Raw genomic sequence first — 25,235 nt, 5'->3', positions numbered from 1 at the left:
ACCCCATCTATAAATATACAGTGGACCCCCGCATAACGATTACCTCCAAATGTGACCAATTATGTAAGTGTATTTATGTAAGTGCGTTTGTACGTGTATGTTTGGGGGTCTGAAATGGACTAATCTACTTCACAATATTCCTTATGGGAAAAAATTTGGTCAGTACTGGCACCTGAACATACTACTGGAATGAAAAAAGTTCGTTAACCGGGGGTCCACTGTATTAAACAACCACGGTGACATCACACATCCTTGTCTAAGGCCTACTTTTACTGGGAAATAATTTCCCTCTTTCCTACATACTCTAACTTGAGCCTCACTATCCTCGTAAAAACTCTTCACTGCTTTCAGTAACCTACCTCCTATACCATACACCTGCAACATCTGCCACATTGCCTCCCTATCCACCCTGTCATATGCTTTTTCCAAATCCATAAATGCCACAAAGACCTCTTTAGCCTTATCTAAATACTGTTCACTTATATTTTTCACTGTAAACACCTGGTCCACACACCCCCTACCTTTCCTAAAGCCTCCTTGTTCATCTGCTATCTTATTCTCCATTTTACTCTTAATTCTTTCAATAATAACTCTATCATACACTTTACCAGGTATACTCAACAGACTTATCCCCCTATAATTTTTGCACTCTCTTTTGTCCCCTTTGCCTTTATACAAAGGAACTATGCATGCTCTCTGCCAGTCCCTAGGTACCTTACCCTCATCCATACATATATTAAATAATTGCACGAACCACTCCAAAACTATATCCCCACCTGCTTTTAACATTTCTATCTTTATCCCATCAATCCCAGCTGCCTTACCCCCTTTCATTTTACCTACTGCCTCACGAACTTCCCCCACACTCACAACTGGCTCTTCCTCACTCCTACAAGATGTTATTCCTCCTTGCCCTCTACACTAAATATTACCCTTCACTAAATATTACCCTGCTCACACTCCAACAGATCGTCAGGTCCCAAGTACCATTCGTCTCCATTCACTCCTATCTAACACACTCACGCACGCTTGCTGGAAGTCCAAGCCCCTCGCCCACAAAACCTCCTTTACCCCCTCTCTCCAACCCTTTCGAGGACGACCCCTACCCCGCCTTCCTTCCCCTATAGATTTATATGCTTTCCATGTCATTCTACTTTGATCCATTCTCTCTAAATGACCAAACCACCTCAACAACCCCTCTTCTGCCCTCTGACTAATACTTTTATTAACTCCACACCTTTCCCTAATTTCCACACTCCGAATTTTCTGCATAATATTTACACCACACATTTCCCTTAGACAGGACATCTCCACTGCCTCCAACCGTCTCCTCGCTGCTGCATTTACCACCCAAGCTTCACATCCATATAAGAGTGTTGGTACTACTATACTTTCATACATTTCCTTCTTTGCCTCCATAGATAGCGTTTTTTGACTCCACATATACCTCAACGCACCACTCACCTTTTTTCCTTCATCAATTCTATGATTAACCTCATCCTTCATAAATCCAACCGCCGACACGTCAACTCCCAAGTATATCTGAAAACATTCACTTCTTCCATACTTCTCCCAAATTTGATATCCAATTTTTCTTTATCTAAATCATTTGATACCCTCATCGCCTTACTCTTTTCTATGTTCACTTTCAACTTTCTACCTTTACACACATTCCCAAACTCATCCACTAACCTTTGCCATTTTTCTTTAGAATCTCCCATAAGCACAGTATCATCAGCAAAAAGTAACTGTATCAATTCCCATATTGAATTTGATTCCCCATAATTTAATCCCACCCCTCTCCCGAACACCCTAGCAATTACTTCTTTTACAGCCTCATCTATAAATATATTAAACAACCATGGTGACATTACACATCCCTGTCTAAGACCTACTTTTACTGGGAAGTAGTCTCCCTCTCTTCTACACACCCTAACCTGAGCCTCACTATCCTCATAAAAACTCTTTACAGCATTTAGTAACTTAACACCTGTTCCATATACTTGCAACATCTGCCACCTTGCTCCTCTATCCACTCTATCATATGCCTTTTCTAAATCCTTAAATGCAATAAAAACTTCCCTACCTTTATCTAAATACTGTTCACATATATGCTTCAATGTAAACACTTGATCTACACATCCCCTTATGTAAATGATAAATTAATCACAGTTCATTCAATATCCCTTTGATAAACATGACCTTGCCACTTAATGTAGCTAGTATTCTATATGGATTATTTTCTGTGGTCTTCAAACAAAGTTAATGAATAAGAAGGCATGTGCAACCCCTGTTAATCTTATATTATGAAGACATTTTGCCAACCAAGCCTAGTGAGGTATTCAATCCCTTAGCCTTAGTTATTCTGAAGCAAAAGCATGAGGATGGACACTTGTATATAAAAAACAGTTGCAGCATTTGAAGGCATTGTCACAGGTGGGGTGGGACTCATTAGTGGAAGTAGGTCATGTCCAAGAGTTGGGCTATAGATTAGCAGTAGGATTGTAAAAGATATCCTCTGTTCCAAGAGTTCATGGTATTGTCATGTCAGACAAGTATTGCATTAATGGTACACAATACTGACAAGTTGATGAATAAAACACATGCAACACCTCGGTATCTTTATTATGAAGATGTTTCACCGAGAAGGGAATGTATGAAAGTATAGTAGTACCAACACTCTTATATGGGTGTGAAGCTTGGGTTGTAAATGCTGCAGTGAGGAGGCAGTTGGAGGCAGTGGAGATGTCCTGTCTAAGGTCAATGTGTGGTGTAAATATTATGCAGAAAATTCGGAGTGTGGAAATTAGAGAAGGTGTGGAGTTAATAAAAGTATTAGTCAGAGGGCTGAAGAGGGTTTGTTAAGGTGGTTTGGTCATTTAGAGAGAATGGATCAAAGTAAAATGACATGGAGAGCGTATAAATCTGTAGGAGAAGGAAAGCGGGGTAGGGGTCATCCTCGAAAAGGTTGGAGGGAAGGGGTAAAGGAGGTGTTGTGGGCGAGGGGTTTGGACTTCCAGCAAGCATAAGTGAGCGTGTTATATAGGAGTGAATGGAGACAAATGGTATTTGGGACCTGACGAGCTGTTGGAGTGTGAGCAGGGTAATATTTAGTGAATGGATTCAGGGAAACCGGTTATTTTATATAACCGGACTTGAGTCCTGGAAATGGGAAGTACAATGCCTGCACTTTAAAGGAGGGGTTTGGGATATTGACAGTTTGGAGGGATATATTGTGTATTTTTATATGTATATACTTCTAAACTGTTGAATTCTGGGCACCTCTGCAAAAACAGTGATTATGTGTGAGTGAGGTGAAAGTGTTGAATTATGATGAAAGTATTTTCTTTTGGGGGATTTTCTTTCTTTTTGGGTCATCCTGCCTTGGTGGGAGACAGCTGACTTGTTGAAAAAAAAAAAAAAAAGTTACGTAACCAGTGGAGGAGTACGAACACCTGTGTAAATATTGATCCTCTTGCTTCTGCTTCATATTGATCAAAGCTAAGTGAAGTAACATCCTTTATCAAAACTGAGAGACTGATTACCTCATCTTTCACAGTCTCCAGTTTATAGTCTATGTATGACATTGAGAAAGTTACTAGCTGGCAAAACGTTTTCATAATAGAGATACCCGGGTGCTGGACACATCTTATTCAACAGCTTGCTGGTCTTGTACACCATTAACGAAATGACAGAAGATGAGGTTCTTTATATGTCTGTATCTTCTGTAAATTCTATTTTGGGGTTAAAATATACTATCTTAATTTCCTTTACTGTTTTAGTGTCTACATGTGCCATGCCTTTCAAGACTTACATTTAAATTTTTAATTCAATTTTCTTCATTACTGAATGCCCTGAAATCAAGTGCTGTATAGTAGTTTAATAAATTGACTATTTAACAAAAATATAATCTCTTTAAAATCCATCCTGAAACATAGGAGCCATTCAGTTTTGCATGAACCATTCAGATTCCCTGGAAAACCACATTTTGCAATTATTTCAGAGTGGGGTAGACAGGCGTGATGCACATGTGTACAGTATTGCTGGAGTTGCTCATCACCGTCTCACTCATGATCTTGGCCTTGTCAATCAAGCTGTTTTGGTTTCTGGAGAAAGTGGAGCTGGAAAGGTAAGCTATTTTTATTTTGCACATTCAGGGAAACTGGGTAGTTGGACTTGAGTCCTGGAAATGGGAAGTACAGTGCCTGCACTTTAAAGGAGGGGTTTGGGACATCTAAACTGTCGTATCTGAACACCTCTGCAAAGACAGTGATTATGTATGAGTGATGGTGAAAGTTTTTGTTTTTTTTTTCTTTTTGGGGTCACCCTGCTTCAGTGGAAAATGGCCAACATGTTAAAAAAAAAAAAAACGTATATTTTTCTTGGTGTAATACATAAATTTTACATGAATTAAATTTTCCTTGGCTTTTTTTTTTTTTTTTTTTTTTTTAACCCATATTACAATATTCTGTTTTGCCTAATTTATTAAGTAAACTATGGAAAAGAAGAGGAGCCTGTATTAGCCTAAAACTACTTAATTTCCTGGTAAAGGAGTTGTGTGACCTCACTTGCTCCCCATTTCATTCCCATCTGCCCTGGTCTCTTTATGAGTAAGTTTTCTCTCGTTTATATTTTGCTGAGTTAATTCCTATTATACAGTGGAATTTTAAAGAGTCCAGGAGTAATCAGGGAGAGCATCAGCTGTTAATTTTATAGTTTTTACTTATATTTGTCTGCAGTAAAGTATTCTGGTAAATTAGCCATGTTCTCTTACAATCTTCTGCCCTATATCCTAATACCTTTTACAGTGAAAGTGAGCTTGTGAATTCCGACATTCCATTACCTAGATTTTATGCACTAACTCCACTGCAGTATACCACAGCCAAAGTTTATTTAGGTGGATGATATACAATTTTTTTTTTTATTTTTTTTTTTATTATCACACCGGCCGATTCCCACCAAGGCAGGGTGGCCCGAAAAAGAAAAACTTTCACCATCATTCACTCCATCACTGTCTTGCCAGAAGGGTGCTTTACACTACAGTTTTTAAACTGCAACATTAACACCCCTCCTTCAGAGTGCAGGCACTGTACTTCCCATCTCCAGGACTCAAGTCCGGCCTGCCGGTTTCCCTGAATCCCTTCATAAATGTTACTTTGCTCACACTCCAACAGCACGTCAAGTATTAAAAACCATTTGTCTCCATTCACTCCTATCAAACACGCTCAAGCATGCCTGCTGGAAGTCCAAGCCCCTCGCACACAAAACCTCCTTTACCCCCTCCCTCCAACCCTTCCTAGGCCGACCCCTACCCCGCCTTCCTTCCACTACAGACTGATACACTCTTGAAGTCATTCTGTTTCGCTCCATTCTCTCTACATGTCCGAACCACCTCAACAACCCTTCCTCAGCCCTCTGGACAACAGTTTTGGTAATCCCGCACCTCCTCCTAACTTCCAAACTACGAATTCTCTGCATTATATTCACACCACACATTGCCCTCAGACATGACATCTCCACTGCCTCCAGCCTTCTCCTCGCTGCAACATTCATCACCCACGCTTCACACCCATATAAGAGCGTTGGTAAAACTATACTCTCATACATTCCCCTCTTTGCCTCCAAGGACAAAGTTCTTTGTCTCCACAGACTCCTAAGTGCACCACTCACTCTTTTTCCCTCATCAATTCTATGATTCACCTCATCTTTCATAGACCCATCCGCTGACACGTCCACTCCCAAATATCTGAATACGTTCACCTCCTCCATACTCTCTCCCTCCAATCTGATATTCAATCTTTCATCACCTAATCTTTTTGTTATCCTCATAACCTTACTCTTTCCTGTATTCACCTTTAATTTTCTTCTTTTGCACACCCTACCAAATTCATCCACCAATCTCTGCAACTTCTCTTCAGAATCTCCCAAGAGCACAGTGTCATCAGCAAAGAGCAGCTGTGACAACTCCCACTTTGTGTGTGATTCTTTATCTTTTAACTCCACGCCTCTTGCCAAGACCCTCGCATTTACTTCTCTTACAACCCCATCTATAAATATATTAAACAACCACGGTGACATCACACATCCTTGTCTAAGTCCTACTTTTACTGGGAAAAAATTTCCCTCTTTCCTACATACTCTAACTTGAGCCTCACTATCCTCGTAAAAACTCTTCACTGCTTTCAGTAACCTACCTCCTACACCATACACTTGCAACATCTGCCACATTGCCCCCCTATCCACCCTGTCATACGCCTTTTCCAAATCCATAAATGCCACAAAGACCTCTTTAGCCTTATCTAAATACTGTTCACTTATATGTTTCACTGTAAACACCTGGTCCACACACCCCCTACCTTTCCTAAAGCCTCCTTGTTCATCTGCTATCCTATTCTCCGTCTTACTCTTAATTCTTTCAATTATAACTCTACCATACACTTTACCAGGTACACTCAACAGACTTATCCCCCTATAATTTTTGCACTCTCTTTTATCCCCTTTGCCTTTATACAAAGGAACTATGCATGCTCTCTGCCAATCCCTAGGTACCTTACCCTCTTCCATACATTTATTAAACAATTGCACCAACCACTCCAAAACTATATCCCCACCTGCTTTTAACATTTCTATCTTTATCCCATCAATCCCGGCTGCCTTACCCCCTTTCATTTTACCTACTGCCTCACGAACTTCCCCCACACTCACAACTGGCTCTTCCTCACTCCTACAAGATGTTATTCCTCCTTGCCCTATACACGAAATCACAGCTTCCCTATCTTCATCAACATTTAACAATTCCTCAAAATATTCCTTCCATCTTCCCAATACCTCTAACTCTCCATTTAATAACTCTCCTCTCCTATTTTTAACTGACAAATCCATTTGTTCTCTAGGCTTTCTTAACTTGTTAATCTCACTCCAAAACTTTTTCTTATTTTCAACAAAATTTGTTGATAACATCTCACCCACTCTCTCATTTGCTCTCTTTTTACATTGCTTCACCACTCTCTTAACCTCTCTCTTTTTCTCCATATACTCTTCCCTCCTTGCATCACTTCTACTTTGTAAAAACTTCTCATATGCTAACTTTTTCTCCCTTACTACTCTCTTTACATCATCATTCCACCAATCGCTCCTCTTCCCTCCTGCACCCACTTTCCTGTAACCACAAACTTCTGCTGAACACTCTAACACTACATTTTTAAACCTACCCCATACCTCTTCGACCCCATTGCCTATGCTCTCATTAGCCCATCTATCCTCCAATAGCTGTTTATATCTTACCCTAACTGCCTCCTCTTTTAGTTTATAAACCTTCACCTCTCTCTTCCCTGATGCTTCTATTCTCCTTGTATCCCATCTACCTTTTACTCTCAGTGTAGCTACAACTAGAAAGTGATCTGATATATCTGTGGCCCCTCTATAAACATGTACATCCTGAAGTCTACTCAACAGTCTTTTATCTACCAATACATAATCCAACAAACTACTGTCATTTCGCCCTACATCATATCGTGTATACTTATTTATCCTCTTTTTCTTAAAATATGTATTACCTATAACTAAACCCCTTTCTATACAAAGTTCAATCAAAGGGCTCCCATTATCATTTACACCTGGCACCCCAAACTTACCTACCACACCCTCTCTAAAAGTTTCTCCTACTTTAGCATTCAAGTCCCCTACCACAATTACTCTCTCACTTGGTTCAAAGGCTCCTATACATTCACTTAACATCTCCCAAAATCTCTCTCTCTCCTCTGCATTCCTCTCTTCTCCAGGTGCATACACGCTTATTATGACCCACTTCTCGCATCCAACCTTTACTTTAATCCACATAATTCTTGAATTTACACATTCATATTCTCTTTTCTCCTTCCATAACTGATCATTTAACATTACTGCTACCCCTTCCTTTGCTCTAACTCTCTCAGATACTCCAGATTTAATCCCATTTATTTCCCCCCACTGAAACTCTCCTACCCCCTTCAGCTTTGTTTCGCTTAGGGCCAGGACATCCAACTTCTTTTCATTCATAACATCAGCAATCATCTGTTTCTTGTCATCCGCACTACATCCACGCACATTTAAGCAACCCAGTTTTATAAAGTTTTTCTTCTTCTCTTTTTTAGTAATTGTAAGCACACATTGTGATATACAATCTGCCCATTAATAACTATCTTCTTGCAAGGCTTTGTCTTTAGACAGTCTACAAAGTCTCATTTCATCTTCACCCAGATCACTCCTGCTCTGAAGGGAATTTAATTTCTATCATTTTCTTTTGTGCAAGTCATATTATGATTCCTTAGGTGACCTGTTGGAGTCTTTTCTCATCCTTTTGCCTTTATATGTTCTAAGCATAGGAGCTTTGACTGAGTTTGACCTTCGAACTCATACCCATTTCTTGTGATCTTGGCTAACTTTCCGAGTTAGCAAAGGTCACAAACTTCAACCAGAAGTAGTTTCAATGTGGGACATCATATAATAATTAGAAACAAGGGTGACTGTTAAATGGAAGATCAAGTACAGTATTACAATTGCTTTCTAGACTGAATCTGCACGTTACATGTTGGGATACTTGACGCATGTTGAAACAAAAATTTTGCAAGTTCCGCGATCGCCACTTAAAGGTGTATGGGAAGACATGGAACCTACAGATATCCAGAATAAGATCTTGGCTTCGAATCCCATCCTTGAAGCATTTGGTAATGCTGCAACAATTCGCAACCACAACTCCAGCAGGTATGAGAGAACAATCACTTGAAATGTGTTTGATTTATTTACATGTATTCACCTCACATTCAGTTTTTTAAAGGTTTATTTGTGTAACTGTTTAATAAAAATAAAATAAAGTAAAATTTAATTTCTTTGCTAAGGTTACAATGTGTGCTTACACTTCATAATTTAATTGGTACTAAGTAACCCACTATTATGCTGAGGCATTTTGGGCAGACTTGACCTAATAGTTATAGACTATTTAAGCCTAGACAGGTGAAGAGTAGTAGAATACAAATACAGTACAGTGGTACCTCGGGATATGAATAGCTCAAAACTCGAACAATTATGTAAATGTATTTATGTAAGTGCTTTTGTAAGTGTATTTTTGGGGGGCTGAAACGGATAAATATACTTTACATTATTCCTTATGGGAACAAATTCGTTCGGTATTGGCACTCGAACAACCTTCTGGAACGAATTAATTTCGTATCCTGAGGTACCACTGTATTCAATATTTTATTCTATTATTAATACTGTGCTCTTGGGAGATTCTGAAGAGAAGTTGCAGAGGTTGGTGGATGAATTTGGTAGGGTATGTAAAAGAAGAAAATTAAAAGTGAATATAGGAAAGAGTAAGGTTATGAGGATAACAAAAAGATCAGGTGATGAAAGATTGGACATCAGGTTGGAGGGAGAGAGTATGGAGGAGGTAAATTTATTCAGATATTTGGGAGTGGACGTGTCAGCGGATGGGTCTATGAAAGATGAGGTGAATCATAGAATTGATGAGGGGAAAAGGGTGAGCGGTGCACTTAGGAGTCTGTGGAGACAAAGAACTTTGTCCTTGGAGGCAAAAAGGGGAATGTATGAGAGTATAGTTTTACCAACGCTCTTATGTGGTTGTGAAGCATGGGTGATGAATGTTGCAGTGAGGAGAAGGCTGGAGGCAGTGGAGATGTCATGTCTGAGGGCAATGTGTGGCGTGAATATAATGCAGAGAATTCGTAGTTTGGAAGTTAGGAGGTGCGGGATTGCCAAAACTGTTGTCCAGAGGGCTGAAGAAGGGATGTTGAGGTGGTTCGGACATGTAGAGAGAATGGAGCGAAACAATGGCTTCAAGAGTGTATCAGTCTGTAGTGGAAGGAAGGTGGGGTAGGGGTCGGCCTAGGAAAACGTGGAGGGAGGGGGTAAAGGAGGTTTTGTTTGCGAGGGGCTTGGACTTCCAGCGGGCATGCGTGAGCGTGTTTGATAGGAGTGAATGGAGACAAATGGTTTTTAACCCTTTGACTGTCGCAGCCCCTTTCTGAAACTGTCATTCTATGTCGCAAAAGTTTTGGAAAAAAAAATTATTTTTATGAAATGATAGAGAACCTTTTCCCGATGGTAATGACACCAAAAGTATGAAATTTGGTCGAAAACTCACGAAATTACACTCCTGCGAAGTTAGCGGTCTTGGCAACATTGGCAATTTCACCCACTTTGAGCCCTGTTTTTGGCCAATTCCGTTGTTCCAATTGACTAAACTCATAGCTATTTCTTTAGAACTCCATTTTTTCTATCAGTTGAGTACAAGAAACTGCCCATTTACCGATTTGAACTATCCAATAAAGTGGTCAGAAATTGGCAATTTGGCCAATTAAAAAAGATGCCAATTTCAAAATAGGGTCCAGAATAAACAATGTAGACATTCTTGGCACTAAAATAACATCCTGTGTTCATTAGTCATGTCTCTAGGCCCCTCTTATATTACTATGGCTTTCTATTTTGGTTTTTTATTCATATAAAAAAATACAAAATTTACTGTTATGCAGACTAATGCATTATTGTAAAAATAGTATAAATAATATCAGTGCACTAGTAAAAGAATATTAGACTCCCCGGTTGACGTGTATTGGACATGTGGTGCAATTTGCTTACTCCTGAACATTGGTAAAAATCGAACATTTCTGCTACTTTGAGCTCAATTTCGAGGTCGTTTCCATCGTGAAAGTAATGAAAATCATCTATATTTCTGTAATATGTTTTCCATTTTATCACCCGAGACCATGAAAACGAGAATACAACAATAAATACTATATGAAAATACACCTCAAAGTCGGCATTTTAATCCAAAAAAAGGTCGGATTTTTTTTTTCTCATTAAGCACTGCGTGCTGCAGGATTTTTTTTATGTGGTGCACACTGACCACACAGACCCATTCTCTTACATGTGGGCCTACCAGCTTTCTCTTGCTTGATTTGAAGCCACTAGAATTTACGCGTGTAAATACGTCAGAAACAGTGGCATGTAAGACGTATATCTACGACTTAAACAGTCAAAGGGTTAATACTTGACGTGCTGTTGGAGTGTGAGCAAAGTAACATTTATGAAGGGATTCAGGGAAACCGGCAGGCAGGACTTGAGTCCTGGAGATGGGAAGTACAGTGCCTGCACTCTTAAGGAGGGGTGTTAACCCTTAAACGGTCCAAACGTACATATACGTTTTTTTCAACTTCTGAAAGTATGTAAAAAACTGTAGATCTTCTTTTTTGTTTTACATTTGAAAACTTGTAAAAAAAAACTTTTTTCTACATTATTTTTTTTTTGTTATATTTGAAAATATGTAAAAAAACGTAGATCTACTTTTGTAGCACTATGAATTTGAACGTCAATCTGTTTGGACCGTTTAAGGGTTAATGTTGCAGTTTAAAAACTGTAGTGTAAAGCACCCTTCTGGCAAGGCAATGATGGAGTGAATGATGGTGAAAGTTTTTCTTTTTCGGGCCACCCTGCCTTGGTGGGAATCGGCCAGTTTGCTAATAAAAAAATATTAATACGTATAAGGTAGTACAATTTATGATACAGACAGACATTTTTAAGTTTGTAATTAAGTTTGTTTATTACATATTAATATGAGGTAGTTTGATAGATTGTTTTTTAATCTGACTTGCCTTTGACTAATTTTGAGGGCTTTTCTATCACCTCAACCTGGCCTTGGGCCAGGCTTTCTCTGTTAATTACCTGTTCAGCCAGACTCTTGCTGTTGGTGGCCCTCTCACCCACATAGCAACCACAACCTGGTTCATCTAGTTCTTTGCAGAGGTAGTTTGTTTTTTAAGGGGAGTGATGCAGATGAGACAGACAAACAATTGTAATTACAGTAGGGCCCCACTTATATGGCAGGTTAGGTTCCAGGCTACCGCCATAAAGCGGAAATCGCCGTAAAGTGGAACACCCTTTTTTTTTTTTCCTTATAAATGCATACAAAAGTTTACACTAACATATATTAAGTTAGCAATAGAACTAGGCATCAAAAAACAATAAAAAAGTACAATACGCACATAGTGCACTCATTACTTACCTTAAAATATTTATAGTCTTAATCTAGGGTGAGACAAGTAGTATTTATTATAAGAAATCAAGTGTGGTATGTATGGTAGTCAGCTGGGCTACCATACTAGGCCATTCCACCCACACATACTATTCTATGATACTTAAGCATCCCAGAGCGATAAAATGCATATACAGTTCACTCATTACTTACCTTAAAATATTTGTAGTCTTAATGTAGGGTCAGGGGTGAGTAAACGAGATAAAACGAATAAATGAGAGAGAGAGAGAGAGAATGAGTATATGAGGGAGGACAGGCATAGAGTTATGTAAACAAACCAGGTGAATGTAAGTTTTGTAAACAAACAAATTGTACACGTCTGGTTTGTGTACAAGTTGTCTCTACATTGATATGGTAGAATAAATAAAGAAGAACACTCCCATTCTCATGTAACACCATTTTTAGAAGAAATGACGCTCTGAGTGAAGGCAGTGGAAATAAGTCACTCTGACTTTTTTGGGTTATCCTAGGTTCTCTACACATATGCTGTTATGTATGATAATCTATGTAACTGTATTTGTGTATACCTGAATAAACTTACATACAAAAGGAATACGTAATTTTCTACAGCTACCCCCAGTAACACATTTTCTCTTACGTTAGACTAGAGAAAATGTTATTCTTGCCGTCACTTGTACAAGTTATCTGGCTACGACATCTCATATTTATTTATTTTATTGTGGGGTGTATTTATCATCTTTATATGTTATGTATCGTGTTTATTATATACAGTGGGCCTCCACCTTACGAACGCATCGCGTTATGTTAAATCCACCATACGAAGCATTTGAACGCAAAAATTTTGCCTCACTTCACGATAAAAAACTCGCCTTACGTGATTCGTCCGGGACACGTCCCACGTGTGGCCTCAGCGCCAGTGTTTACAAGCCAGCCAGTGCGGTCGCGTCTACGCATACATTCGGTACATTTCACATTGTCCCAGTGTTTTTAGTGCTTGTAACTTCAAAATAAGTCACCATGGGCCCCAAGAAAGCTTCTAGTGCCATCCCTGTGGTAAAAAGGACGAGAATTACTATGGAATTGAAAAAAGAGAGTAAGGAAATGTGTGCAAAGTGGGTTGAACTGCAAACCTTTACGGATGAAAATCACCCTGACACAGCTGCTGCAAGCCGTGTTGGCAACCTGTACAATGACAATGTTATGGCCCATTTTAGGAAAGTCTTAAAGGAACGGGAGGTACAGAGCTCTATGGACAGATTTGTTGTGCTACAGAGGTCCAGTGACTCTCAAGCTGGTCCTAGTGGCATTAAAAGAAGAAGGGAAGTAACCCCGGAAAAGGACTTACTACCTCAAGTCCTAATGGAAGGGGATTCCCCTTCTAAACAATAACTTCCACACACTCCCCTCCTCCCATCCCATCATGTATTCTATTCTTAGTAGAGTAGTAATTGTGCATGTCTTCTTCAGTTTGTTTGTATTAATATTAATATTTCATGTGGTAAATTTTTTTTTTTTCATACTTTGGGGTGTCAGGAACGGATTAATTTGATTTCCATTATTTCTTATGGGGAAAATTAATTCGGCTAATGGTAATTTCGGCTTACAATGAGCTCTCAGGAACGGATTAATATCGTAAGGCGGGGGTCTACTGTAATTTTGAAAAAAATATCATGGATGGATTAATGAAAATGTGTATATCAACGTAATATACGACATTTAATGAGATTCGGTGATTATTATTAATATTATCATTTCTAATATGGCGTCATTTGTGCAAGTCGTCTGGCTACCACATCTCATATTTATGTTTATTTATTCTACTGTGGGGTGTATTTATCATCTTTATATGTTATGCATCGTGTTTATTATATAATTTTGAAAAAATATCATAGATGGATTAATGAAAATATGTATATTAACGTAATATACAACATTTAAATGAGACTCAGTGATTATTATTATCATTACTAATATGACGTCTCGAGATATAAGACTCTCTTACTGATTTTAATGTGTACCTGCACGCCAGCACAGTATGTAAGTTTATTTAGGTACAGGTATACATAAGTAGTATAATTATCAGAGTATATATAAAATATGAAATAACATTTAAAAACACTTGAAATTTAGGAGTTTCCAGACATAATAGAGAGACTTAGTGCTTACAGATCTCACAGAGATTGCAGACAAACTGGGTGGGGCACGGTGACCATATTAGAAAGTCAGGTGAGGGGAGCCGTATAACGAGTTTTGGTCATAATTTGAAATGACCGTATTAGCGGAATGCCGTAAAGCGGGGCCCTACTGTATATAAAAATTAAAGTTCTTGAGTTTTTTTTTTTTGCATTGTAACTGTAACTACAGTAAAACTAAAACTTGTAATTAATAAAAAAATATTTATTTTATTTATTTAATAATTTTTAAAAGTGGTTTATGATTCTGGTTAATTAAACAGTTTCAACAAATTCATTACATATGGCATTGGAATAATCCTATAATCCTATTAAAGTCATTATACAAAGGTATGTGCTGTACATTATGATATTGAAATCAAACTGTTTGTTCATATCATAAATTTCTTGCAAACTTATTGTAGCTGTGTATATCATGAATTTATAAAACAACATGAAATATCCAAAATAAGATTTTGTAAGTTTTTTATTTTACTCAACAATGAGTTTCTAGTATTCACATACACACCCTTCCTATCACTTGTTTCAGATTTGGCAAACTTATCCGTCTACAGTATGGAGGCCAGCAGTTGCGAGGGGCTGAGATTGATACTTACTTACTTGAGAAAACCAGGGTGACTCACCAGACGGAAAATGAACGTAACTTCCACATATTTTACCAGGTTCTTACAGTTTTTTCTTTTTGAGCAAGAGTGTCTTAGACATAGAATTTTTTTTTTAGTTAACCCTTTCGAGGTCAGTCCCATTTGTTCTACGGCTTTGAAGCCCAGGTCGGTCCTGTAGTTCTACGCCATGAGCTTAGTTCTCACAGGTGAGCTATGAGTGGTAACTTTGGGCCTAAATAATGAGAGAATGGGTCTATGCAGTAAGTGTACATCACATAAAAAAAAATCCTATAGCATGCAGTGCATAATGGGGATAAAACTGTGACTGTTTTTGGTTTAAAACAGCGACTTTGTGGTGTAGTAATTTCATATGGTTTTTATGTTTGTATTTTTGGTTTCTTGGTCTCATTTGATGGAATGAGACCAAGATTGGTTTCAGGACTGAAAGTAGCTTGAAATTGAGCTCAAAATAGTGGAAATGTTCAATTTTTGCCGATATTCCAGAGTACACAAATTACGTCACTTGTCCAATACCTGTCCAACTGGTCGGTCTATTATGTGTTCACAAATGCCCTGACATTGTTCATACAATTATTACAATAATGCAATAGTCTGCATAACAGTAAATCCTCTATTTTTTTATGTGAATAAAGATTAAAAGTGGAAAGCATGCATTATATAGGGGAGGCCTGAGGATATGACTAATGAACAAAGGAAATGTTTTAATGCCAGGAATATCTACATTGTTTATTCTGAACCTTATTTTGAAATTGCCAATTTTTTAATTTTGTGTGATATTGGCAAAATTACTGAGTTCTGATCACTTTATTGGGTGGGTGAAGTAGGTAAATGGGCGATTTTTTTGTACTCAGTCGATAGAATAGAAGGAATACTAGTGAAATAGTTATGAATTTGGTCAACTGGAGGAATGGAAATTGGCCGAAAATAGGGCTCAAAGTTAGTGATATCACCAATGCATAAATATTACTGAGACCGCACACTCTACGATAGCGTAATTCCAGAAATTTTTCATCGCATTTTGTACTTTTGGTTTCATTACATTCAGAAGATTTTCTATTATTTCATTTTTTTTTTCTTTGACCCTAAGAGGAAGTTTCATATCAAAAGTATTAAAAATCTATGATAGCTTACTCAAAACTTAACCAGAAAGCTAAAATTAATTGTATTACTTTACATATCAATGGGAGTGCCTTGATGACTGTAAAGGACTCTTGATCCAAAGAATTGTGGCTATCTTCCTTTTCCTTGCATCAAACTTAATTATCTCCCACTTGAAAATAAAAATGTTTATGTGCAGTAAATAAGGTATACAATTTTTATAAAAAAAAAAAGCTTCATATACATGTACTGATTTACAGGAAAGCCTTTTGTTTTGTGGTGTATTCCAAGCAGTCTTAAAACTACTGGACAATGCACTGCATAACTTATAGGCTTAGCATTTCCACTTGAAAATGCTAATACAAAAAATAATAGTATTTTTTAAATCAACAGGTGTTATCAGGTGTCAGATCGGGGCTGCTAAAAGACTTGTTTGAAAGTGAAGAGACCTACAACATACTGCTGGGAGAGGCAACTTCGTCTGACCTTGCTAATTTACAAGAGACGTTGCATGCATTCCAGCAGCTGAATTTTTCAAGGAGCCACCAGAATGAAATATTTAAGGTAAAAAATATTAAGAATACAAGAGTTTCTGTCTGATAAAATGACGTGCTTTTATAATTTTTAAAGCTTTAGAGAAGCAATGCTGCTACTATGATTTGTCATTGCTACATTGAATACTGTTATAGGGCTTCAGATTTTTTTTTTATTCTATAAGTGTTTATTCAGAAGAATAAATAGCACTAATGCCATGGCTGGAGCAAATCACAACCCACCCTCAATTTGGAGCTGAACCTGTAGACAACATTTTGGTCTATCTTGGACCATTGTCAAGTCATGACTGGAATGTTCCAAGACAGACCAAAATGTTGTCTAGTGCTTCCTCTAAATTGTTGGTGATTAGTGAAGTGTTTACTCTGCCCCATTGGCAGCTCCGGAATTCTTATATAGGAAGGGCTTAGAGGTGGTACTCCAGTTCAAAGGAGGGGCTAGGAGACTGGTCTTGAAGCTGTAGCATTATTATTATTTTTATTTGAAGGATTTAAAGAGTTGATGGAGACTTGGAGGGCTTCAGTCCTCTCTTGGCATCCCCTTCACCATCACCTGTCTGCCTCATTATCAGTGAAAAATAATCTGTATGATATAATTGCCGCTATGCGTGCCTTGGATCATGTTGGTGAAGCCATGACTACTACTAACACGCTCTTAGTAGCCCTTTAATTGATAGGAGAGTGTAGCTTTTAGGTTATTTGATAAAACCTAGCTTAATGATGTACTGTAGCAATATTTTTTGTGTGATAATTGGCACAAATTTAGCCAAGTTGTACGGATTAGAGAAAATACTATTTCTTTTATAAGACATCAACATCTAAAAATTGGTTGTTTTAACTTGACACTAAATTTCAATACCAATACTATTAAGACAATTTGCTAGAACTTGTAATGAAAGTTTTTTTGGCATCTTGCAAATAATAAATGTATTGATGTTATTTTTATTTCTTGCTAAATAAAACTGAATAATTTTTGTTTAGGTTATAGCAGCGTTACTTTACTTGGGGAACATCACTTTTATTCAAGAAGAGGGACAAACTAATTGGACTGTAAATAAAGCAAGCACAGGTAAATTACGTTATTATTTTTTTATTATTTTTACATGTGGTACAATAACTTAATACAATGGACCCTCGAATTTCATCATCCCTTTTCTGATTGTAAAACTGTATTTTTTGTTAATATTTCCCTTAAGAAATAATGTAAATCCAATTAATCCATTCCAGACACCCAGAAATATTAACAAAAAAATACATTTTATAGAGAATAACTATAGTTACCCTGTCTCGGTGGGAGACGGCCGACTTGTTTAAAAAAAAAACTATAGTTTCACATTCAGAAAAGGGATGATGAAATTCGAGGGTCCACTGTATTGAGTAGATATTATTAAGAACATACGAATGATAAAACAGAAGCCTTTTAGTTTTTTGCATTGACGTGATTGCTGGTTTTTCCTTGTCTCATGAGTATAGAGATACTGTGTTACTCTCAATAACCCATACTTACATTTACTCTTCTATTACCACCTTCACTTTCCAGTTCATTCCTTGAATTTGTTTTGTAAATCTGCAACTTTTCTTTCCAAGTTGTGAGAATTTTTCTCCATCATAACTGAAACTGCCAGGAGTGAATGGTTCTTTATTCCTGCAATTCATAAGTGAAAAAGGTACAAATATTATATTAATAACTTCCAGAATGTGTGAGGAGCTTACAAGGAGCTTGTGTATTGCTGGGGTTACGTGAGGACCAGCTGGTTAATACTCTAACAGTCCATACCTTCAGTGTTAGTAGTGCCCAGAAGGTTAGTATGGTACAAGCTTTTAATGAGGAGATTTAATCCTACAGCAGATTTGTGATAATAACTGCATGAACAGAAAATACCACATATGTACATATACATATTGTTTAAGAGCATATCATTTCATTAGAGAGTATTAATATTTTGTTGACTGTTTTCTTATATATTCTCTCTTGTATAACCTCATCTCTCTTGTATGACACTAAAATATGTTAAAGATTTCAAAGTAGTATATGACCATAAAAATATACATTATGCTTATTAAATAGAGGAACTACTAATATTATCAGTATTCAAGAGGTGTTGCTTTATCCCTATATTACTACTGTACTCTACTACATGACCAATCAAAAAAATTTTTTAATATGGCCATCTCCCACCAAGGAAAATGGCAGAGGGTCCTGAATTGTTAGCTGTCTGTGTCTTAACCCTTCATGAGTCATACCCCATCTGTAATGTTTGACAGTTTGTGGTCATGCAATGACAAATATTTATTTACATATTATGCAAACTGTTTTTAATATGATTTTAAAAGGAAAACAAATATTTTTGGGCTCTGATATTTTTTTTTAACTCATCGGCTATCTCCCACCAAGGCAGGGTGACCCAAAAGAGAAAGAAAGAAACACTTTCACCATCATTCATACGTAATCACTGTGATATATTGTTGAATAGTTTTTGTTTTTTAAATAGTTTATATGACATCATGATCACAGTGGGCCAGCATCAGTCATATAGTTAATCCTGCATCGTGGTTCTAGTGGAAAAATTTAATTTCCTATAGTGCAATAGCTAACAGTAGCAAGGGGGCCCTCTGAAAGGGCTCCTAAATGTTGTCCACTTAGGGTTGGACATCTGAATCGACTGCTAAAGAAAAGCACATTCACCATCACTTACTTAAATGGCTTTTAGAGGGTAAATTATTTTACTTTTTAAGTTTGTATATCCAGCTGGCATGTGCAAACATGTTAGATTGGAATGAGTAGTTCATGGAATTTGATTTGCTAATAAAATGTTAACATGGTAACATAAAAGATAGCTGAACTTGAGTTTGGAGTTCAAAATTTTGGTTCATGTACTTTAAAAGTTAGAGCGATGGTGATGTTTCATGGATCAGCATTGGCCTTTGCTCCTTTGGAAAGGCAGCTAGGGAGTGAGTAATGTTGAATTTTGTTTTTTTCTTTGAAAATCTCTGTCTTGGGGAATTATTAGTGTTTTAAAAACAAAAATGTTTTTGAAAGAATTGATATATTTTTGGGTGCATTTCCTCTTTTTCAAATCAGGAAAAATAAAATTTTTGATTTATATACCTTTTTTGTGTTGCAGGTTAGTGTGTTTCATAAGCCATGTGAACGTAGGAGGCAATGTGTAGAGCGCCGCGATGCTTTAATGCAGCTCATATACCAGTGTCTGTTTATTCACATAGTTAACTTCATCAACGACAAAATCAGAGCTGACAGGACTGTCTGGTCACATTTTTTAGGTAAGAGTATTTTTAGGATTTGGTTGTCTCATCTAAAAATACAGTGGACCCTCGACCAGCGATGGCATCGATTAATGATAAATCTGACTAGTGATACATTTTATCGCAAAAATTTTGCCTCGATTAGCGCTAAAAAACTAGACCAACACTATTCCTTCCGTCTGAGACGCATCCACTTCTGGCCAGTGTTTACAAGCCAGCCAGCCACCACGGTCGCTTCCAAGCATACAATTGGAACATTTCATATTATCACAGCCTTTTTAGTGATTGCACCTGCAAAATAAGTCACCATGGGCCCCAAGAAAGCTTCTAGTGCCAACCCTACAGCAAAAAGGGTGAGAATTACTATGGATATGAAGGAAGAGATCATTGCTAAGTATGAAAGTGGAGTGCATGTCTTCGAGCTGGCCAGGCTGTACACAAAACCCCAATCAACCATCGCTACTATTGTGGCCAAGAAAACGGCAATCAAGGAAGCTGTTCTTGCCAAAGGTGCAACTATATTTTCGAAACAGATCGCAAGTGATAGAAGATGTTGAGAGACTGTTATTGGTATGGATAAACGAAAAACAGATAGCAAGAGATAGCATCTCTCAAGCGATCATATGTGAAAAGGCTAGGAAGTTGCATGATGATTTAATTAGAAAAATGCCAGCAACTAGTGTTGATGTGAGTGAATTTAAGGCCAGCAAACGTTGGTTTGAGAGATTTAAGAATCGTAGTGGCATACATAGTGTGATAAGGCATGGTGAGGCTGCCAGTTTGGACCAAAAAGCAGCTGAAAAATATGTGCAGGAATTCAAGGAGTACATAGACAGTGAAGGACTGAAACCTGAACAAGTGTTTAATGGTGACACTGACAATGTTGTGAAACACGTTAGGAATGTCATAAAGGAACGGGAGGTACAGGCCTCTATGGGCAGATATGTTGTGCGACAGAGATCCAGTGACTCTCAAGCTGGTCCTAGTGGCATTAAAAGAAGGGAAGTAACCCCGAAAAAGGACTTGCCACCTCAAGTCCTAATGGAAGGGGATTCCCCTTCTAAACACTAAGACCATCAACACACTCCCCTCTTCCCATCCCATCAATCATCACCAGATCTTCAATAAAGGTAAGTGTCATGTAACTGTGCATGTCTTCTTCAGTTTGTGTGTATTAAAATTAATATTTCATGTGTTAAAAAAAAAAAATTTTCAATACTTTTGGGTGACTTGCACGGATTAATTTGATTTCCATTATTTCTTATGGGGAAAATTAACTTGACTAACGATTATTTTGACTAACGATGAGCTTTCAGGAACGGATTAATAGCGTTAGTCGAGGGTCCACTGTATTTAAAATCTTAATGTATTAGTGTGATTCTTCAAGGAAAACTTTAAAAGATTATCTTTAGTTACCTTAGATGCTTCACTGGGAAAGTATTTAATAGTAATAATTTTTTCTTAATGATGGTTCATTTTTGTTGGCCATAATAATAATGTATTTCCACTTCAGCATTTGTGCTTAATTAGAGTTTGACAGATTTGGATTTCTCTATAACCACATCAGCCATCTCCCACCAAAGTAAGGTAATGCATAGAGGGAAACACATTCACCTTCTTTTAGTTAATATTTGTCTTACCAGAAATATGCAGGTGTTGTAATTCATATGCAGTGGAGGCACCAAGGAAGGGGACAAGGGAGGTGGAATACCCCCATGATCTCCATTAGCCTTCCCAAATACAAGGAATAATAGAGTATTAAGACAAGGTTCCCCATGGGGTTTGACATAAAATATTCATGTATGTGAAAGTTACTAATCATTTTGTGATACTATTTGTTTTAAAGTTCTCATCACACAACTAGTGTCCTTTTAGTCCTGAAAAAATTGTAGCTGTTTAGTATCTGTAATAGTTCTGACAAAACAGGCATACAGTACTCAGGAGCAGAGTGTCAAATATACTTAAGTTAAAGTTCTTCTTTCAACGCATTGGCCATATCCCATAGAGGCGGGTTGGCCCAAAAGGAAAAACAAAAGTTTCTCCTTTTAAATTTAGTAATATATACAGGAGAAGGGGTTACTATCCCCTTGCTCTCATTGAGTTAAAGTTTTTTTTTTATTTTTCAGGGATTTTGGATGTGTATGGATTTGAAACATTCGAGCAAAACAGTCTTGAACAGTTATGCATTAATTATGCCAATGAGAGACTACAGCAAGCATTCACATTTAGATATCTTTCTGCTGAACACCAGGTACTGCCTTTAGTTTACATTAGTGAATTGTACATTTAAAAGAGGATAAAAAAATAGAGTACTTACATTTGATTAGTAGTTTGCATTCTTCAAATGCCTTTTGTGATTTTTAAAAATGGCTTAGCTTGCTTGATCTACTACTGATGGATAGGAATAAATTTAAGCAGCATATAGTGTATAGAATGATGAGAAATTGAATATTGTAGATAATAGAAAAAAACATTCTTATGTTTTTATATATACTGTATTTAAAACATGTATGCACTACTATAGGTATTATCTTGCATTATATTTTTTTTAATTTATCTTTACAGATGCTCAAAGAAGAAGGTTTACTTGGCATGGATGTACCCTATACTGATAACTCTAGCTGTGTTAGGGCTCTTGATTCCCGCATTTCAGTCTTTGCCATTCTCAATGAGGTTCGTATATGAACACAATAAAGTTAGCACAATGTCTCTCTCATAATGTCAGTTCAGACATAACCATTTGAAAATATTTGTACCCTGAAGGTGCTATTGAAAAACACATAAATTTAACAGATCTCAGTTTTAAAGTATTTTGGATTTTATGGACAAAATCTGTTGGATAGTGAATGATTTTGAAATCTTTAAATTTGTTAAAGTTTTTTATAGAAGGTATGCATTTATATATGCATTATTTAACTTCCTTTTATTTTTCTCAGAAAAACTGCTGAATCATTAAATAATTTTACCACATTTTACTTAAGAAATATAAAAAGTATATGTACCATTTTTTCTTTAGAATCTCCCATAAGCACAGTATCATCAGCAAAAAGTAACTGTGTCAATTCCCATTTTGAATTTGATTCCCCATAATTTAATCCCACCCCTCTCCCAAACACCCTAGCATTTACTTCCTTTACAACCCCATCTATAAATATATTAAACAACCATGGTGACATTACACATCCCTGTCTAAGACCTACTTTTACCGGGAAGTAGTCTCCCTCTCTTCTACACACCCTAACCTGAGCCTCACTATCCTCATAAAAACTCTTTACAGCATTTAATAACTTACCACCTATTCCATATACTTGCAACATCTGCCACATTGCTCCTCTATCCACTCTATCATATGCCTTTTCTAAATCCATAAATGCAATAAAAACTTCCCTATCTTTATCTAAATACTGTTCACATATATGCTTCAATGTAAACACCTGATCTACACATCCCCTACCCACTCTAAAACCTCCTTGCTCATCCGCAATCCTACATTCTGTCTTACCTCTAATTCTTTCAATTATAACCCTACCGTACACTTTTCCTGGTATACTCAGTAAGCTTATTCCTCTATAATTTTTACAGTCTCTTTTGTCCCCTTTCCCTTTATATAAAGGGACTATACATGCTCTCTGCCAATCCCTAGGTACCTTCCCCTCTTTCATACATTTATTAAACAAAAGTACCAACCACTCCAACACTATATACCCCCCTGCTTTTAACATTTCTGTCATGATCCCATCAGTTCCAGCTGCTTTACCCCCTTTCATTTTACGTAATGCCTCACGTACCTCCCCCACACTTACATTCTGCTCTTCTTCACTCCTAAAAGATGGTATACCTCCCTGACCAGTGCATGAAATTACTGCCTCTGTTTCTTCCTTAACATTTAAAAGTTCCTCAAAATATTCTCGCCATCTACCCAATACCTCCATCTCCCCATCTACTAACTCCCCTACTCTGTTTTTAACTGACAAATCCATATTTTCCCTAGGCTTTCTTAACTTGTTTAACTCACTCCAAAATTTTTTCTTATTTTCATTAAAATTTCTTGACAGTGCCTCTCCCACTCTATCATCTGCTCTCCTTTTGCACTCTCTCACCACTCTCTTTACCTTTCTTTTACTCTCCATATACTCTGCTCTTTTTATAACACTTCTGCTTTGTAAAAACCTCTCATAAGCTACCTTTTTCTCTTTTATCACACCCTTTACTTCATCATTCCACCAATCACTCCTCTTTCCTCCTGCCCCCACCCTCCTATAACCACAAACTTCTGCCCCACATTCTAATACTGCATTTTTAAAACTATTCCAACCCTCTTCAACCCCCCCACTACTCATCTTTGCACTAGCCCACCTTTCTGCCAATAGTCGCTTATATCTCACCCGAACTTCCTCCTCCCTTAGTTTATACACTTTCACCTCCCTCTTACTTGTTGTTGCCACCTTCCTCTTTTTCCATCTACCTCTTACTCTAACTGTAGCTACAACTAAATAATGATCCGATATATCAGTTGCCCCTCTATAAACATGTACATCCTGGAGCCTACCCATCAACCTTTTATCCACCAATACATAATCTAATAAACTACTTTCATTACGTGCTACATCATACCTTGTATATTTATTTATCCTCTTTTTCATAAAATATGTATTACTTATTACCAAATTTCTTTCTACACATAGCTCAATTAAAGGCTCCCCATTTACGTTTACCCCTGGCACCCCAAATTACCTACTACTCCTTCCATAACATTTTTACCCACTTTAGCATTGAAATCCCCAACCACCATTACTCTCACACTTGATTCAAAACTCCCCACGCATTCACTCAACATTTCCCAAAATCTCTCTCTCTCCTCTACACTTCTCTCTTCTCCAGGTGCATACACGCTTATTATAACCCACTTTTCACATCCAATCTTTATTTTACTCCACATAATCCTTGAATTAATACATTTATAGTCCCTCTTTTCCTGCCATAGCTTATCCTTCAACATTATTGCTACTCCTTCTTTAGCTCTAACTCTATTTGAAACCCCTGACCTAATCCCATTTATTCCTCTCCACTGAAACTCTCCCACCCCCTTCAGCTTTGTTTCACTTAAAGCCAGGACATCCAGCTTCTTCTCATTCATAACATCCACAATCATCTCTTTCTTATCATCTGCACAACATCCACGCACATTCAGACTTCCCACTTTGACAATTTTCTTCTTCTTATTCTTTTTAGTAATCTTTACAGGAAAAGGGGTTACTAGCCCATTGTTCCCGGCATTTTAGTTGACTTTTACAACACGCATGGCTTACGGAGGAAAGATTCTTATTCCACTTCCCCATGGATATAAAAGGAAAATTAATAAGACCAAGAACTATTAAGATAAAATCAAAGAAAACTCAGATGAGTGTGTATAAATAAATGTGTACATGTATGTGTAGTGTGACCTAAGTGTAAG

The 25,235-nt window shown here is 37.3% G+C and overlaps 1 protein-coding gene across 3 annotated transcripts in view; it reads left to right on the top strand.

Annotated features, from left to right (window-relative positions):
- Nucleotides 1-25,235, top strand: part of LOC128698208 (unconventional myosin-XIX) — a 59,259-nt gene that overhangs the window by 8,784 nt on the left and 25,240 nt on the right. For all 3 annotated transcript variants that reach the window (XR_008408436.2, XM_053790350.2, XM_053790349.2), the window contains exons 4-12: nucleotides 4,004-4,129; nucleotides 8,549-8,742; nucleotides 14,771-14,903; nucleotides 16,359-16,529; nucleotides 17,498-17,585; nucleotides 18,212-18,318; nucleotides 19,642-19,798; nucleotides 21,907-22,031; nucleotides 22,346-22,453. Coding sequence is in view for 2 of the 3 variants with exons in the window: in XM_053790350.2 (XP_053646325.2) it covers nucleotides 4,004-4,129; nucleotides 8,549-8,742; nucleotides 14,771-14,903; nucleotides 16,359-16,529; nucleotides 17,498-17,585; nucleotides 18,212-18,318; nucleotides 19,642-19,798; nucleotides 21,907-22,031; nucleotides 22,346-22,453 (1,209 nt within the window). In the remaining variant the exon portion in view is untranslated. The remainder of the gene's footprint in view (nucleotides 1-4,003; nucleotides 4,130-8,548; nucleotides 8,743-14,770; nucleotides 14,904-16,358; nucleotides 16,530-17,497; nucleotides 17,586-18,211; nucleotides 18,319-19,641; nucleotides 19,799-21,906; nucleotides 22,032-22,345; nucleotides 22,454-25,235) is intronic.

The sequence above is a fragment of the Cherax quadricarinatus genome, chromosome 63 (assembly GCF_038502225.1).
Source record: "Cherax quadricarinatus isolate ZL_2023a chromosome 63, ASM3850222v1, whole genome shotgun sequence".
Taxonomy (NCBI): Eukaryota; Metazoa; Arthropoda; class Malacostraca; order Decapoda; family Parastacidae; genus Cherax; species Cherax quadricarinatus.
The sequence above is the reverse complement of the archived record's forward strand: the minus strand, read 5'-3'. Positions and strand labels throughout refer to the sequence as shown.